Here is a 17,026-nt window from a genome sequence, read left to right as displayed (position 1 = left end):
TTCAAGTTGTACCACTAATGTTTCTAATACAATATAGGAATTGAAGTAGGCTGCTATTTAAATATCAGGAGTTGACTAAAAAATTTTTAGAATTATTTTTAGATATTCACCAATCTTAAATGTATTTTTCACCATAATATACGAATTGTGAAAAATTCTTTCGCTTTTCAGGATAAATGAATCTTGTCAAGGCATCTACATGGTCCATTTTCTATAAAAATTTATCTGAGTATGCAAGCCTATAATAAATTCAAAATATCAGATATATTTGTAAGAGTATATACTTAACATGAGCTATATACTAACCATCGATTAAAAACTCATCAAAAATCTTTAACCATATAAAGACCACACAATGTAACTTACCTCATGTAAATTTCATTATGGGTACTAATACTTCCCTAACCACAACTAGTCTTTTACCCTATAATTTCTTATAAAACTAGTACACTCGGGTCTCATAGTGACTTTGAACCAAACAACCAGCCAAAAACTCTTTGTCCCTCGACGCTACTTGCCTACGCGCAACAATATCTATAAAAAATGGATGTAATTAATTTTTTTTTACAACCCGCTTTGCATGCAAAATGAACGGAATGAAGCCACTAATGTGCGTGATGACGAAACTATGAACACACCAATTCCGATTCTCCGCACTGGAGTGTGATCATTGTACGAAATGTTTGGATATCACGTGCTGAATATATGCCGCTCACCCAACCTCTAAGATGTACAGCGGTCTGAAATCCTTCCACACCACTACGGTCTTTCAGCCTATAAGCTCTCTTTCTTTCATATATTTTTATCTTTTTTTTTTTGCCACGTATAAAAAAAATCATGCAACCTATATGGTATAAATGAATTATCTATTAGTAAATGAAAAATAAAATTGAATAAAAGGATTAATAAATTTTATCTTGATTTCAATCTTACCTAGTTGCAGCGTGATTCTCTCAAACCCTCATTGCAATAACATTATCAACTTTATCCTATTCAAAATTTTCCTTGCAACTAGAATTTGTAAATGAAATTTTCATTAATATTAATAAACTAACCGAATTAACATAATAATAAAATGTTTAAGTTAATACTAACCTTAAACCTTCTGAATTATGCATTAATTATAGGTTTCATTTAGAATATTAGAAAATCTGACTCCTTTTAAATAATATAATTTTCATTGATGATTTTATCATTAATGTTATGATTATGACAACCTTTAATATTTATAAATTTGAAATTGTATTTGTTAATTGAAATTAATTTTTTTAAAATTTATTAATATGTCTAGGAAAAACAAATTTATATTGAAAGATTGTTTTTTTAATAAGCCTGGTACTCCAGAATAAATGAATCTTATCATAAATTTTTTTCACACGTAAAGCGTGGTAGCTTGTGTCTGAGATACCCTGTTGCTAGCCGGTCCTCCTGCAGAACAGACAAATTAGCTCGGTAATTAAGATACATCTTCATCATATTTTATTTGAAGGGCCCATTTTTTTATATATATAAAAAAATTGTTTCGTTGACTTCGGAATGCCAAGTACCAGATCACTACGTACCTAACTAAAATCATTATGGAGAAGCATTTGATATCTTGGTCTAGCAGTTGAATAAATTTGTTTTTTTTTTTATATATTTTGGGTTCAAACCTCATTTTACCGTGCATGTCTATCATCTCTGCGGTGTCTTACATATTCATTGGGTTTGCAGGAATTTCAGTGAATCGTGGGATATTAGTCGTAATGCTCGCACAAGTTAGACCGGACATCCACGTAAATAAAAAAAAAAAATCACCATCGTGAATCATGTACCTTAAGATCTAATTCATATATCAAAGTCCAGCTGTACATGCCTCTGTTTTGAATTTCTTAATGTTGATGGTGGCAAGTTGGAAGTGGCTTTTATGATATTAGGTTCCGTATCAGTTGATTTATCAAGCTGGAAATGATATTTTGTAATCAGATTAATGCATCTCTGCTCAAGCAATTGGGAATTTGTTAAATTTTTACATCATGCATGAATGTCAAGGTCAGCTTGTATATATTTCAGTTAATCTCATGAATTCTAAAGTTAACAACTATAAAAAGTATCCAATGACCTTAAAATTTATTGAAACTTGAACCAGATGATTTTTAAAAAGTAAATATAAAACTTAATTAATTAAAGTATATCCCTCAGAGTTAATTCCACTATTTTAATGTTAGTTGGAGTCCCTTCCTCTTATGTGAATTGTAAAATACATGTTACTATTACCATCTTCATATCAATTTTTAGTCCGTAGGAGAAACGTGTAAACATCTCAAGAGGCAGGCAGTTCTATTTTCTGATAAAAAAGCTGCTGTATTGTTAGTTTTGTAGGAAGAAAGAATGGATCCTTCGATTTTTTTGCACCAGTATTGGCTAGAATTGGATAGAACAATCTTGTTCACTGTCCTGGTTCTTCCATTTCTGGCTTTCTGCACCATTTATTTCACCAAGTCCATTCAAACAGAGAAGCTCAACTTACCTCCATCCCCATTGAAGCTGCCAATGATAGGAAATCTTCACCAGGTAGGCAGGCTCCCCCATAGGTCACTCCGTACCCTGTCTGAGAAGTATGGACCTCTAATGCTCTTACACCTTGGCAGTTCTCCTGCTCTCATTGTTTCCTCAGCAGAGACAGCCAAAGAGATCTTGAAGACACATGATAAAGCTTTCTTGGATAAACCTCAAACAAGGGCTGGAGATGCTCTCTTTTATGGAAGCAGTGACATAGCATTTTGTTCTTATGGTAACTATTGGAGACAAGCGAAAAAAGTTTGTGTCCTCGAACTCCTGAGCCAAAGAAGGGTGCGGGCATTTCAATTCGCCAGGGAAGAAGAAATGGAGAAAATGGTTGAGAAAATACACATTTCATGCCTCAGTAAAGTTGCCATTGATCTTGGTGCGGCGTTTTTAACCATCTCTAACGACATACTATCTAGATCTGCTTTTGGAAGAACATATGAAGAAGTAGATGGTCAGCAGTTGGCAGAATTGTGGAGGACGGCTATGGACCTGGTTGGAGAGTTCTGCTTTAAAGACTTGATTCCCTTGTTGGGCTGGATGGATGTTATTACTGGTTTAGTTTCTAAACTGAAGAGGACTTCCAAAGCACTTGATGCTTTTCTTGATCAAGTGATCGAAGAACATTTGGCGGTTTCCAGGACTGAAGATGACATATCTGATAAGAAAGACTTGGTAGATATTCTACTTCATATTCAGAAGAATGGAATGACCGACATTGATCTCAGTCGAGACAACCTCAAAGCAATCCTCATGGTCTCTCCCTCTCTCCTCTCTCTCTGTGTTTTTCTGTGATTGCTCACCTTCTGCTGAAACTTGATTCTTTTTTAAATACAGGATATGTTTCTTGGAGCAACAGATACCACTGCAACCACCATGGAATGGGCAATGGCGGAACTAGTGAAAAATCCAAGTGCAATGAAGAAAGTCCAAGAAGAAGTAAGAGGTGTTGTCGGAGAAAAATCCAAGGTCGAAGAAATTGATATCGATCAAATGGACTTCTTAAAGTGTACTGTGAAAGAGACTCTGAGGTTACATCCGCCTCTCTTTATTGGCCGGAGAACATCTGCAAGTCTTGAATTGGAAGGCTATCACATCCCTGCCAATTTGAAAGTGATGATCAATTCGTGGGCGATTCAACGTGACCCCAAATCATGGGATAGTCCTGAAGAGTTTATGCCCGAGAGATTTGCAAATAAATCAGTTGATTTTAAAGGCCAAAACCACCAGTTCATTCCTTTTGGTGCTGGCAGAAGGGGTTGCCCTGGAATTGCATTTGCAGTTGTACAAGTTGAATATGTTCTAGCTAATATCTTGTATTGGTTTGACTGGGAGCTTCCTCAAGGCATCAACGCAGAGGATTTAGATATGAGTGAGGTGTTTACACCAGTTATTCGTAAGAAATCACCACTTCATCTTGTTCCTGTAGCCCACTTTCAAAAAACTATCAGTAACTGATACGAGGTTATGTTCTTATTATCAATCTTTCTTTCCCAATCTACGATGACTACACAAACCATATCGACAACTTGATGTCTTCTCTCCCAAATTTGTAAGAGGATTCTTCTTGTTTTTTTTTTTTTTTTTTTAACATGGATATTCGGGCCAGCTTGCGCGCGTCTCAACTAATCCCACGAGCCCTGAAATTAACGACTATATAAACTTCTAATAGTTATTATATTAGCAATAACATGATTTAAACTTGAAATCACATAGAAACAAATATCTTAATCTCAAACACTTATCATTCAACCACTTGCTGAAACCAGAAACCTTGTGAATTTCTCAGCATTAGCTTTTAGAACAGGAAGCATTGCTATAAAACTAAGACAAGACTAATTAATCTAGAAGAGGATGTTTTTTAATCCTTGCATGTTCCCTTTTTGCAGGGAGGGACCTCATTAGCTTCACTGTTCCTTAAGTTTCAGTGTGTTAGAATGAAGGGATGGAGTTAATATATATATATATTTTTTTGTATAAAATTATATTATTTTTTTGCTTTTTGATTGAAAAATTGAAGCCTAACATAGACATTTTGTTACATGGATATTTTATGCAACATCATCCCACCTTTTAATGCAAATAAATAAATGGAAGATATTTTGAGCTCTTTGAAGGTTCAAGAGGCAGCGTAGAGATTTGATCAGGGTGCAGCATTCAGTAGCATACCTAACTATGATGAGGAAAGGGGTGTGCTAGGGCCAAACCAAACCCTAAATTTAAGCATCGTGTTTATATAGAAAAATGGTGTCTAAGATAAACAATACATTAAAGACTTAATTCATGTTTTCAAATTATGAGGAAATTCCTTTCTTTTATAGGAATTATTTTTTAAAAAGAAAATTATTAGATGGTTATTAATGATGGCAGTGTCCTTTCTATTGAATAAGATTTCTTGTTATTGAAAGCATGATTTTACTTATGATGTTAAAGATTGGAGATATTATACTCAATCCAATAAAGTTCATGATGGTAAGTTGAAATTTTATCGTGGCGAATTATGAAAAAAATATTAATTTTAAAGTTTGTATAAAATAATTACAAAGATATTTTATATAGTGCGCGTAGTCTAAGATATTGTTAATATATAGTGTGTAATGGGTTAGATGCATCTTGCAAACAAAGGAAGAGGGATATATTATTATTATATGGTGAGACTAAACGCACAAGCAAAAAAAAATAAATCATGTTATAAGATCCAATAAACTCTTTATAATCATTTTATACTAACTTCAAAATTAATAAATATTTTTTTCCCATGATGAAATTCCACACTTACCAGCACAAACTATGTTTTACTGAACATTGAGAAATAAGAAAATTTCTAAAACAGCAATTTTTTAGAATAATTTGGACACTATTCCAACCTCGGCTAGCCTTATAAGATCCATTCAAATCACAATTGAAGCCGCGGCTCCGGCCACCGCAAGAACGATTACGACCTCTACTTTGAGACCGATTGGAGGAGTTATTGCCATAGGTCTACTGCTCATTTTTCTGCAGCCGAGGAGAAGCACACTGCACTAAACTTGCAGCACGCTGGAGATAGGCTGTAACAGCATCGTGTTGGCGGAGTTCTTGTTTTCTTTATTATTATGCATGAAATAAAAATAACATTATTTTAATAAAAAAAAGTAATTAAAAAAAAATTAATAGGTGGTGACATGATTTTTTCCAAGTTAATTACTTGATTTTTTATTAAGCTAGGTATTATTTTGATAAAAAAAATAGAGAAAAAAGTTAATTATGATCTCTTTTTTATTAATCTTTCTTTGTTTTGGATTCTTTCTTAGATTGTTTTTTTTTTTTTTACCTAGTTTCATCAATTTACATTTACATTTGATTTTGTTTTGTTTTTATATTAAATTCAGTGTTCATTCTCCTGTTGGTTTTTTATTCTTTTCTTGTTTTTTTTTTAATTTAATCCCTCAACATTTTCTTTCATTTTTATTTTCGGATTTAGTTCTCATTTTCTTAATTTTTTTTTATCATTTTTTTTAATTTTTTTTATCTTTTAATTTTATCCCTTAATATTTTATTTTATTTTATTTTATCAATTTTTTTCATTCTATTTTTCTATTAAATCCCTTATTATTATCTTCTTTTTTTTTCATTTGGTTCTAATTGTTTTAATTACTACTTGTTTTCTTTTTAATTTTTTGATAATGAAAAATATTATTCAAGAATTTTTTTAAAAATTTCTTTATGGTCATCTTAGTCTCATGACCAATGATACTGGTTTTCAAGATTAACCCGATTTAATTTTGATTTTTTTTAATTTTTTTAATTTTATCATTTAACATTAAACTATTAAATCTTAAACTTTCTATATTATTTTTTTATTTTTTTCCTCTGAAGTTATACCAAATAATAAGTTAATTAAATTAACTCCAAGCATTCATCTTATCACCAATTAAATAATTTTTTTATTATTAAAAACAAACCCGCCTCCCAGGCGAGAAAAGAAATATCTGGTCGCTATAAAAGCCATCCGGAATCAATTTAACATACCCCACGGAAGGGGAAGTACACTATGACATCATAAATGGTCTCCTTAGCTGTCAGTGCTTACGTAAAAACATCATAAATTGTCTTTTAGTAAAGATATAAATAAATAAATAAATCGGAAAGTGAGACGCATTAACTCCTACTGCGAGAGGGACACTGAACATGGCAAGAAACTCAAGCCCACCTGCCCTTCAGTAGGTGCAGCAACACCAGTTTGAAATTTAAATCCAACAAACACCGCTGGGCCTCGTCCTTTCTATTGCTTTCCATTAATGAAAAATATTTATTCATCAAAAAAAAAAAAAAACCAATATTTTATTTTATTAATATTAAAAAAAACTGAAAACTACACATTTTGGCCTTTTCAATACTACAATCTTGGATTCGTCCTTGTCTAACATGATGTAAACAAGAATAAATAATACTAAGCATGATTGAAATATGATAAAAAAATAATAATCTAATAATACATATAAATTATTAGATCATGATCTTAAATTAATTAAGATCTATTTGCGAGTCCCACTAATCTAATAGTCAATCTTAAAAATTCTAACAATATTTATTAATATTTAGCAGTATTTTATAAACATACGTTGTTAATTAACATTAACCACTTCATTTATTATATTATCAAGTTTATTAAGAAACTCCATATTGCTATGTTCACAAGTCTTGAGATGTAGCGTGGTCAATGTTGTAAAATGTCATATTAATATAGGTTTTTTTTTATTGTTTTTTACACATTTTTAAAAATATATTAGTAAAATAACACAATTGAAAAAAAAAATTGATAAAATAACACATTTTTATATATTGTAATTCAAAAACATGATTTTTATAGCTTATCGCTTATCAGAATAACGATATTCTTTAAAAATATTAAATAAGCAGGAGAGAGAAGTGAGGAAAAAGAAAACAAAAAAAAAAAAAACTCTAGCAATACATCAAAACTTCAATTACAACACACTAATAGCATAAAAAAGATATTAACAAAACAAATCTAACAACACCAAAAAAGGTTATCAAAGGTAACTCAAATGAGTCATATTTGCCGCCAAAGATAAGTGAGCTACCCTCCATCATTGATGATTTTTTTTATGTTGTTGAATTCATCTTGTTGAGGTTTTCTTAATGGTATTAATGTGTCAGTTTCTTTTTTTTCTTTCTCTCCTCTCTCTATTTTTTAATATATTTTAAAAGATATTATTATGAATAGCGAAAAGTTATAAAGACGTTTCTCAATCACAAAATGTATAAATTTTATTATTTTATTATTTTTTAACTATGTTATTTCATCAATAATTTTAATTAACTGTGCTAACTTTTTAAAAAGCTACTAATTGATGACTAATTTGTAAGGCCCTAGTGGTTGCATGTCACTTTCCATTCAACTCCCATTTTTGACCAAAGAACATAAATCAAGATTGATAACTTCATAGTATCCCTTTTCTTTTCCTTCTCTCTAAGCTTTTTTCACTTGGATTTTTCTTCGATTTTGTACTCGTCACTCATTAAAGACAAATAAAAACTTGCAAATCTAAAATTTAAAACCATGACTTATGCTTACACCAACCGAATAATATGACTTTTATAGTCAATTCAATGAATCAAGGCACATATTGCAATGCTACCTCCATATATATTTGTGGAGATATATGAGAGCCTTTCCTCGCGCACAAACGTGTGGATACGAGGAGTTTTACCTATTGACGGATATGACTTTAACCAAAGGTGTTAATCATTGAGTTAGGGTATCTTTCTTTTTTATATTTTATAGCATTTAGCGTCCACATTTGCTTCTTGCACCAAGAAGGTTAAATACAAGCACTATCGTCCAAATTGCAAGGGCTCGACCTTGATTAGCTGAATCTTGCTCTCTTAATTGGAAAAATAAATTACCTAGTACATTTGCTTTGTATATTTTTATCAAATTAATTATTTTTAATCAATAAAATTAAATTTTACCTTTTCAAATCAAACATCAACGTAAAAAGAAGGTTATGAAGCTAACTGAAATAAATTGTCAAGTTTAATTCTAAATAAACTTAACATGGAATGATAAAATTAAAAAATTAAACAAAAAAAAGGAAAACATTATTCAAGCCAAAATGCTCCTATTTACAATGTACAATGAAACCATAAGGAGATTTAGATTTTTTACTAGATCATTAACCAGGCTACACCATAGGTCAAATCGAGGTTTTTTTTTAAATGTAAAAAACCATTCAAGTGTTGTTAATATGTTATTTAGTAAAAAAATTAAAATATATAAAAATTGATCTAATGTAACTTGATCGACTTAAAAAGTTTAAAAACAACTCAGACGACCAATACAAATATAGTTTGACTAAAAAAATCAAGCGATATATTTTTAAAAATATTAAAACAAAAAACATATTAGATCAACTTGGGTTAATCTACAAAATTCGCTACCAAGATCTTAAGACCCTGGTAATTCTATAGAAAGTAAATAAAAAATAAATAAATACAATTCTTAGTTATCCCAATGTTAAAGAATGAAATTAAAAAATAAATTTCAACTAAAATATTGAGTCGAGACAACCCAAGTTAATTTATTAAACCTGGGTTATGAGACTAGTATATTCTCATAGAAAGCAAATCAAAAAACAAATTATGAGACTCAATTCTCAATCAACCAATGTTAAAAGATAAAAATAAAATAAAAATCAATTAAAAAATCACATAAAAAAAACCACCCGAGTCAACTAACTAAACCTATGACCTAGGTAATGAGACCAAAATAACCTCATACAATGCAAACCAAAATAATTTTGAAACCTAATTCTCAATTAACTCAATATTGAATGATGAAATTGAAACTAGTTCAACTAAAAAAAGGACAAAAAAAACCCAATCAACCAGTCTAACATGTGACTTGAGTTATAAGATCGTGATAACCCTATATAAAAAAAATAAAAAATAAATTATGAAGCTCATTTTTCAACCAACCCATTATTGAAAAATTAAATTGAAAAACAATAAAAAAAAAAATAATTCAAATCAACCCAGATTAACCCGCTAAACTTAAGTCAAGAGATCAATATAACTTCATAAAAAAAAAACCTCAATATTGAATGATAAAATTAAAAATAAAAAATATTTATTTTAAAAAAAGAACAACAAAACCCGAGTCAACCTAACTAACTTGCAAAACTCACGACTCGGATCATGAGATCATAATAACCCCATAGAAAGCATATAAAAAATAATTATGAAGTCTGATTTCCAATCAAGTCAATATTAAAAGATGAAGTTGAGAAGAAAATCAATTAAAAAAATAAGCTGAATCAACATAGCTAATATGTGAAACTCACGATATAAATCATAAAACTGAGATAACTCTGTAAGAAACAAATGAATAAATTATAAATCTTAATTTTTAATAAATCTAATATTAAAGAATTAAATAAAAAATTTTAATTTCAAAAATAAAAAGTCCTAAAGACTTTTGAAGGTAGAGTTGAAGAAGACCTTGGCATTTATTACTGCATTGAAATGAAATTCCATGGAGGTTCTTTTTCAACTCAGTCTTTGAAAATCTCGAGAACTTTTTATTTTTTATTTTATTTCATCAAAGCATTTTAGCATATGTTAATAATATAATTATAATAATATACGCTTGTTCACGCACTTCCATTTACAAAATAATTTTTTTCGATGATTAATCTTGATTATTTAATTACAAAACTTTGAATAACCTAATACATGTGTTTGTCTACTCAAAAGTTGAGCTCAAGTTCAATTTGGTAAGAACTAATTAACAGGGTAAGGCTCAATATATGCTACCTACCGTGTCTTGGTCATATAAAAATAAAAGAAAAAGACAAATGTTGTTAAAGGCTCACGAAGGGCTTCGATCAATTGCTTACTTTTCAAAGTAACTAATCAACGTCCAATCTGTAGTTAATATTTTTGTTTTGTGGACCCAGCAATAGGGAAAAATTGATGTTTTATCATTATGGCTAGAGGTTATAATATTCGGTATTAATAAAGAAAATAACTAAATTTAATATTTTTTTTAAAAAATTAGAACCGGTTCAAATCGATCAATTTCAGTTTGATTTAGTTTTTATGATAAAAACCGGTTTAAAGTGGTTGGGCTCAATTTGTATTAAGTTCGACTTGATTTTTTCCTGTTTGACTCGATTTTTTTATTTAACTTGGTTTTTTTTTACTATTTTTGGTTTGATTCGGTTTTTTTCAGTTTCAAACTAATAAAATCAAAACTAAATTAATTGGTTTTTTTTAAAATTTTAATTGGTTTAATTAATTTTTTTTATATAATTTAAATTTTTTAGTTATTATTTTTTTAGTTTTGTCGTTTAATCAGTTTTGATAATTTTTTTTTTATATGGAAGGTGAAGACAAATAGAAAAAAACAATACCATTATCAAAGCTAGATCCATCATTCCACCTTCATTTCAATTTCCAATCTTCATTCCACCTTCACTTCTTTTCACTTTCTAAATCTTTTGAATTTGAAACTATTAAACTAAATCCATCACGCCAATTTCCAATCTTCAATATTTCTAATCAAATATAGTGTTCAAGTTTTGTTTTTTCCTAATTAAGTTATCCACTAAAGAATAGTTAAAGTTGTCTCTTGATCATTCCACGTCCATTTCTTTGCACTTTGTAAATCTTGTCAATTTGAAATTACTAGACTAAATCCATCATTCTTATTTCTAATCTTTAATTTTTCTAATAAAAAATAAGGTTTTTTTTTTTCGTTTCTTTTGTTTTAATTAATTAAGTTAGCCTTGAGCAAGCTTTATTGTACCAAGATGAAGTCGTTGCTAGGTAAAGTCTTAAACCAACTATCCACATTCATATTAAAATTATATTTGAAAATATAGTAGTAGTTATTTTTTAAAATATTTTTTATTTTAAAATATATTAAAATAATATATATTTTTTAAAAATATTTTTTGATATTAGCACTTCAAAATGATATGAAAATATCAAAAAAAATATTAATTTAAAATAAAAAAAAATTTAATTTTTTTCAAAAACAATTTCTAAACACAATTTCAAACACATCCTAAATCATTTAAGAAAAAGTTATCTTTCATAGTTTCTGGCATGGAATATATAACTAAAGAGTTCATAGACCAGCTTGATTTACAAAAGTCCAAGATATTCCTAGTAGAGAAGGGTTCAAGATGATTTGATCACACAAGGGAAGCCATTTGTTATATCTTGGTTTTGAATAAGGTAATTATTAAAGGATTGATTTATACACCCAAACTTTGAAGAGTACTTATTTCATAAATATAAAAAATATATCGAGAATAGAAAAATAATCATGAATATACTTCTGTTTTCATGAAAAAAAATACTTCTGATTTAGAAGACTAACAATAGCTATAATTTCTTATTTTATTTTCTTGTTCTTACAACTAAAACAACTAAAAATTCTCTTTAAAAATCTTAAATTTCACATTTTTCTAGCTTTCAAAATTAATCCCAATAAAAATACATAAAATAGAGATGATAATAATCCCTTGCAATTTCATTATAGGTTTCTATATTAGAAAAACTATATGGTTAGATATAACTAGGTTTAAGGTTATGTTATATTGCAGGTTAAATAAATAAAAAATTGAATGTAAGAAAATATATTTATACCTTAAGAAATTATTTAACACTATTATTAAATCTAAATTAATAAGTAAATCATGAATTCTTCTTACCTGATTTTTTTTTAATCTAATTTTAACGTGATTAAGTTGATTTGATGAGTCTAAAAACATTTTAAATAATTAGTAAAAAACATGATTTAATTTAAAAAAATTAAAATAATAATTTTTTAATATTAAAATAAAAATATATTAAATTGATCCAAACTTTATAACTTAACTTACATAATCTATAACCCCCCGAATCATTAATTTTCATTTAATTTAACATTTTTTTTAAAATACAATAAAACCATAAAAGCGAACACCACTAAGAGCAATCCTTTATTTGATTGCGAAGGGAAACACATGCAATGGATGACCAGACCAAACAGTTTGGTTTTTTTTTTTTTTTTGTGCTCATAAAAAAAAAAAAAAAAGATCTTGGAAGTTTCGCGCCTCCTTTCATATTCTTTTCCCTTCTTGGCTGTTCAGCACTTTAGCTTCTAACTCTGACCCTGTTTCTGGCCTTGCATTAATACTAACAGAAGACCCTCCTTTCTCTGCTTTCCATAGCCACCCCTTTTTTCTGCTTCACACACACTTCAAGAACCCACAAACACCATAACCATGTACTCCTCCGCAACTGCAACAATCTCCTCCATAAAAACAACCATCTCACCAAACCCTAAACCCACCAAGAAAAACCCATTTTTCCCCTTCGAAAAAATCAATCTTCTTTCTTTCTCCTCCTTCAAATCTCTTAAATGCATCCACTCACCACCTTCAAACCCAAAACCTTCAAATTACTCACCTTTAACCTGCACAGCAGTCACCTTCTCTCCTTCACACACAACTGAGCTTGTCCCAAGTAAGCTCCACCATTTAATCACCGAGTTCAAGTCCCTCTCTCAACCAATAGACCGTGTTAAACGCCTCCTCCACTATGCAACCCTCCTCTCTCCACTACCAGACTCTTCCCGGGTCGATTCCAATCGGGTCATGGGCTGTACTGCCCTGGTCTGGTTGGAGGCACAGTTAGACAAATATGGTAAAATGATGTTTTGGGCTGATAGCGACTCAGAGATTACAAGAGGTTTTTGTGCTTGTTTAATTTGGGTGCTTGATGGGGCGCTGCCAGAGGAGGTTTTGAAGGTGACAACTGAGGATTTGGCAGCTTTGAATATTGGATTGCATGGTGGAGCGAGGTCGAGAGTGAATACTTGGCATAATGTTTTGGTCAGTATGCAAAAGAGAGTAAGGATATTGGTGGCTGAAGGAGATGGGAAGAAGGATTTTGATCCGTTTCCATCCCTGATTGTTAGTTCTGATGGGGTTCAGGCGAAGGGGAGTTATGATGAGGCTCAGGTTAGGATTAAACTTTCCAAATTCTCTTCGTATTGATTGGATTTTGTGCAAAAGAGAAAGCAAGTTTGGTGTAGAATTGGACAAATGAGATTAGGATTGTAGAACAAAAGTATTGAAGAGATCAGTAGTATAATTTTTACTAATGTTGGAGACTGCTTATAGCACCCCACCCCGATAATCTTTATAGGTCTTGTAGAGCGAATTTGGAGATGATATTTTTAGAGGTTCTGTTATTAAATTTCTCTTGGACTATTCTTGTTCATGTTTAATAAAGGCTAATGATTTTCCTCTTCCTTTTTTTCTTTTTTGTTCTTAATTGTTATTATATTCTCTTTTTTTTTTTTTTTTCTTTTTTCTTTTTTGGGTGCCAGGGCATGCGGTTTTCTTTTATAGGCTATAGGCATCCATAAGAGAGATGTCTTTGCATTTCTATTCTGGATTAGCAACTGGGAGAGTGGGACAAGGATTTTAGATTAATGATGTCTTTAAATGATTTAACTTGGATTAGTTGTTTATGCTGTTGGCGATAAAATTTCTGTCTTCATTAAAATCCAAAGTTTGTTTTAGTTTAATTGCAGGCAAGATACTTGTTCCCGGATGAATCTAAGGTTCAAGAGATTGTCAACGTATTAAAGGAGAAGAAAATTGGTGTTGTTTCTCTTTCTTACATGGATCCTGAAGTTCAAGGTATCTTGACTGCTGCACAGAAGCACTGGCCTCACATCCACATATCTGATTCGTTGGTCATGGCGGATAATGCTGTTGAGATGGCTGAAGGCGGGTGCAAGTTCATTACTGTTTTGGGTGTGGATTTTATGTCAGAAAATGTGCGTGCAACCCTTGATCAAGCTGGCTTTGGAGAGGTATTTCATTCTCGTTGCTCGTTTTTCTTGTGTCGGTTTCCTTGGTCATTTCTTTACTGGTATCAAGCACCCTTTGTTGTGTTTTATATGGATGATGATGCATAAAATGATGTTACTGTAAAACATTCTTACATAGTATCATCTTTTTGAATTTTGTACACAGAATTACAGATAAACTGTGGTGATGGTGTAACATACCATCAAAGAAATTCATAATTTTCTTTCCTCGTGGCATTACTACTGCAGGTTGGTGTGTACGGGATGTCAAATGAATTATCATTGGTGGTTCTTTAGCAGATGCTGCATCTACTCCTGCTTAAATGAATTATCATGGAGCCGCTTCAGGGTCTCCTCCATCTTTGCAAGTTATCTTCATTAACACCTCACCTGAGACAAAAGCTTACGCTCAAGAGCTTGTTCCTGCAGGTTAGTAGCTGTTACAAGCGTGCTTTTACCTTCCGAATCTTGTAATCTGGTGTTGAGCACCTAAAAAGGTTACGTTTGTTTCTTCTGTTTTTTCTTCTATCCCATTCATCCACAGGCTTTTGCTAAAATTCCAGATTTGAACATTCATGGGTGCCAATATTGCAAAATTGTTCCTGCAAATGACTGCGATGACTGATGAAGAAACTGCCAAGATACATCCAGCGCGTAGTGGAGATTCCATTAGATTACTGCTTCCTCGTTTACATTTGAAAGTCCCTTTTTTTCTGTTTACTACATGTTAACAACTGATACGATAATACTCTGTAAATACTAATCAGTAACCAAATAAAACAAAAAAAAACGAAAAACTTAATGCACAATAGCTGGAAAGTAGATTACAATCCATCTATAGTTTGTACTTCTCGCCTATTGTTCATATAGCTGCACAATAGTTTTTCGTTTGTCCATGTGTGATTATATTTATATTATCTATTCTCTCTCCTTTTATCATCAGCGAAAAAAAGTGAAACAATAAAAAAATAGAGAAAATAAATATGAAATCATTATATAATCTTTAAAAGTCTTAAAATCTATTAAAAATTGGAAAGAGAAAGTACAAAAAGCATTAAAAATATAAAAAACACAAAAACAACGCAGATGCTAGTACAAGATTTAGGGAGGTGGATAGCAATAAAGTAGATTAGCCATCATATCTATTATATTTGTTTGTGTGTTGTGTATATGATACACGTCATTTCGTTTATAGTGCATTTCACTTTCAATGTTCTACAATCAATCTTCCACCCTGGACATCCGGGTACTTCTACCAGCCTTTTTCAGGAGAGAAAGTCATTGGTGGTGTTTTAAACATTGTTTTAAACCTTGTTCTACGTTGTGCTTCTCCCCTGTCATGCGCTTCATCAGCATGCATATCCATTTAATCTCCAACACTCATTCATCATCCTTGTTTAAAGCATATCCCATCTTGATGAGGGTTCTAGTGCTTATTTCCATGTTCTTGGAGCACGGGTTCCTATTCATACTCATGAGCAAAATCTCAAAATACTTAAAAATTATGGTTAGACACAAACTATAGGGCAAAGACTTGTGCTTCTGATCAAGTGCCATGATAAAATTCCTCATCATGATATATAGCTGGTTAATTTGATGACCTCTAATCATGCAGTCAATTAAGTATAAATCCATAAAAATTACTTCATTAAAATGCCCTTTCTAGGGCAAAATGTCATGTGCAATGATACAATGAAGTAATCTAGGTTGTAAGAAAAACTCCTGTCATTTATTCTTTGCTTTAGGAGCAAAGTCATGTCTACTAATGTGTATGATCACAACCTCATCATACCCAAAATCACCAATAGTAGGTATAATTTTAACCTCAAATACTTTAGACCCCTTCTTACTTATTCCCAAAATATTACCTAGAGTTTCATAATCAAATTCAATATGTTTGTTCAATAAACTACTTGCAGTCCTAGGTTCCATATTGATCCTAATGTTTTATAAAAAAAGCCTAATTAATTTTGGATATGTGGTATTCTTCAAATGAAATAATCCACTCCAACCCATATATTCAAAGATTGTGTCTATACTAAAGCAATTAAATCATTACTTAATCATATCTATACCAATAAATCTATTTGCAAAAGTACTCATAAATCTCTAAATATCATTACCTTGATATGATGTAGATCATTGACACTTTTTCTTCATGATATCACAACCCATATATGTTACCCATATATGTTTATTGGGCGCCATTGAGTTTTAATCTCTAAATAATTGACTCCAAATAGGCTTAATTTTGTGGATTTTGAGTGAATTTAGAAGAAGAGTCACAATTGAGGTTAAGGTTCCTCTATTTAGGAATTTTGGTTTTTGGTGGAAAGTAATAGTTCTATATATGCTATTGAGTAATCGGTTTACCAGTTGAAACCCAAACTTGAAATTTCTTAATTTTCTCTTTTTATCCTTTCTTTACACTTAAAATGGGTCATTTTCATATTAAAATTATAACAAAAAAGTACAGAAATCGAGGGGTGAAAATATAAAAATTTAAACAGTAGCTTTATTGCCCATGCTTTCGCTTAACCGATTAATCCAATTATGTGACTGATTGACTGATTCATATAAAATCAAGATTTTCCTAATTAT

At 30.7% G+C, this 17,026-nt stretch overlaps 2 protein-coding genes across 4 annotated transcripts; both read left to right on the top strand.

The window, feature by feature from the left end:
• The first annotated feature begins 2,242 nt into the window (after positions 1–2,242).
• LOC118044769 (cytochrome P450 71A1) lies at positions 2,243–4,044 on the top strand. Its single transcript, XM_035053239.2, has 2 exons — positions 2,243–3,303; positions 3,385–4,044. The coding sequence occupies exons 1-2, from the start codon at positions 2,371–2,373 to the stop codon at positions 4,003–4,005; spliced, it is 1,554 nt and encodes a 517-aa protein (XP_034909130.1). The 5' UTR covers positions 2,243–2,370; the 3' UTR covers positions 4,006–4,044.
• Positions 4,045–12,664: 8,620 nt separating this feature from the next.
• On the top strand, positions 12,665–15,234 carry LOC118044771 (quinolinate synthase, chloroplastic). Of its 3 annotated transcripts, none has more exons than XR_004686850.2 (4): positions 12,665–13,565; positions 14,133–14,428; positions 14,675–14,854; positions 14,970–15,234. XR_004686850.2 is itself a non-coding variant. In XM_035053241.2 (4 exons), the coding sequence occupies exons 1-3, from the start codon at positions 12,828–12,830 to the stop codon at positions 14,720–14,722; spliced, it is 1,071 nt and encodes a 356-aa protein (XP_034909132.1). In that variant the 5' UTR covers positions 12,669–12,827; the 3' UTR covers positions 14,723–14,854; positions 14,989–15,234. The 3 variants fall into 3 exon arrangements, 2 of the variants coding, with proteins under 2 accessions (XP_034909132.1, XP_034909131.1); XM_035053241.2 differs by having other exon boundaries at positions 12,669–13,565; positions 14,144–14,428; positions 14,989–15,234; XM_035053240.2 differs by having other exon boundaries at positions 12,669–13,565; positions 14,144–14,428.
• Positions 15,235–17,026: the final 1,792 nt, after the last annotated feature.

Source organism: Populus alba, chromosome 12 (assembly GCF_005239225.2).
Source record: "Populus alba chromosome 12, ASM523922v2, whole genome shotgun sequence".
Taxonomy (NCBI): Eukaryota; Viridiplantae; Streptophyta; class Magnoliopsida; order Malpighiales; family Salicaceae; genus Populus; species Populus alba.
The sequence above is the reverse complement of the archived record's forward strand: the minus strand, read 5'-3'. Positions and strand labels throughout refer to the sequence as shown.

What these genes read in the sequence shown, in the direction of transcription:
- LOC118044769 (XM_035053239.2), top strand. Translation starts at nt 2,371, where the DNA reads ATGGATCCTTCGATTTTTTTGCACCAGTATTGGCTAGAATTGGATAGA. An exon ending in ACCTCAAAGCAATCCTCATG is followed by an intron (nt 3,304 to 3,384) that starts GTCTCTCCCTCT and finishes TTTTAAATACAG; the next exon opens with GATATGTTTCTTGGAGCAAC.
- LOC118044771 (XM_035053241.2), top strand. Translation starts at nt 12,828, where the DNA reads ATGTACTCCTCCGCAACTGCAACAATCTCCTCCATAAAAACAACCATC. An exon ending in GGAGTTATGATGAGGCTCAG is followed by an intron (nt 13,566 to 14,143) that starts GTTAGGATTAAA and finishes GTTTAATTGCAG; the next exon opens with GCAAGATACTTGTTCCCGGA. An exon ending in ATCAAGCTGGCTTTGGAGAG is followed by an intron (nt 14,429 to 14,674) that starts GTATTTCATTCT and finishes TTACTACTGCAG; the next exon opens with GTTGGTGTGTACGGGATGTC.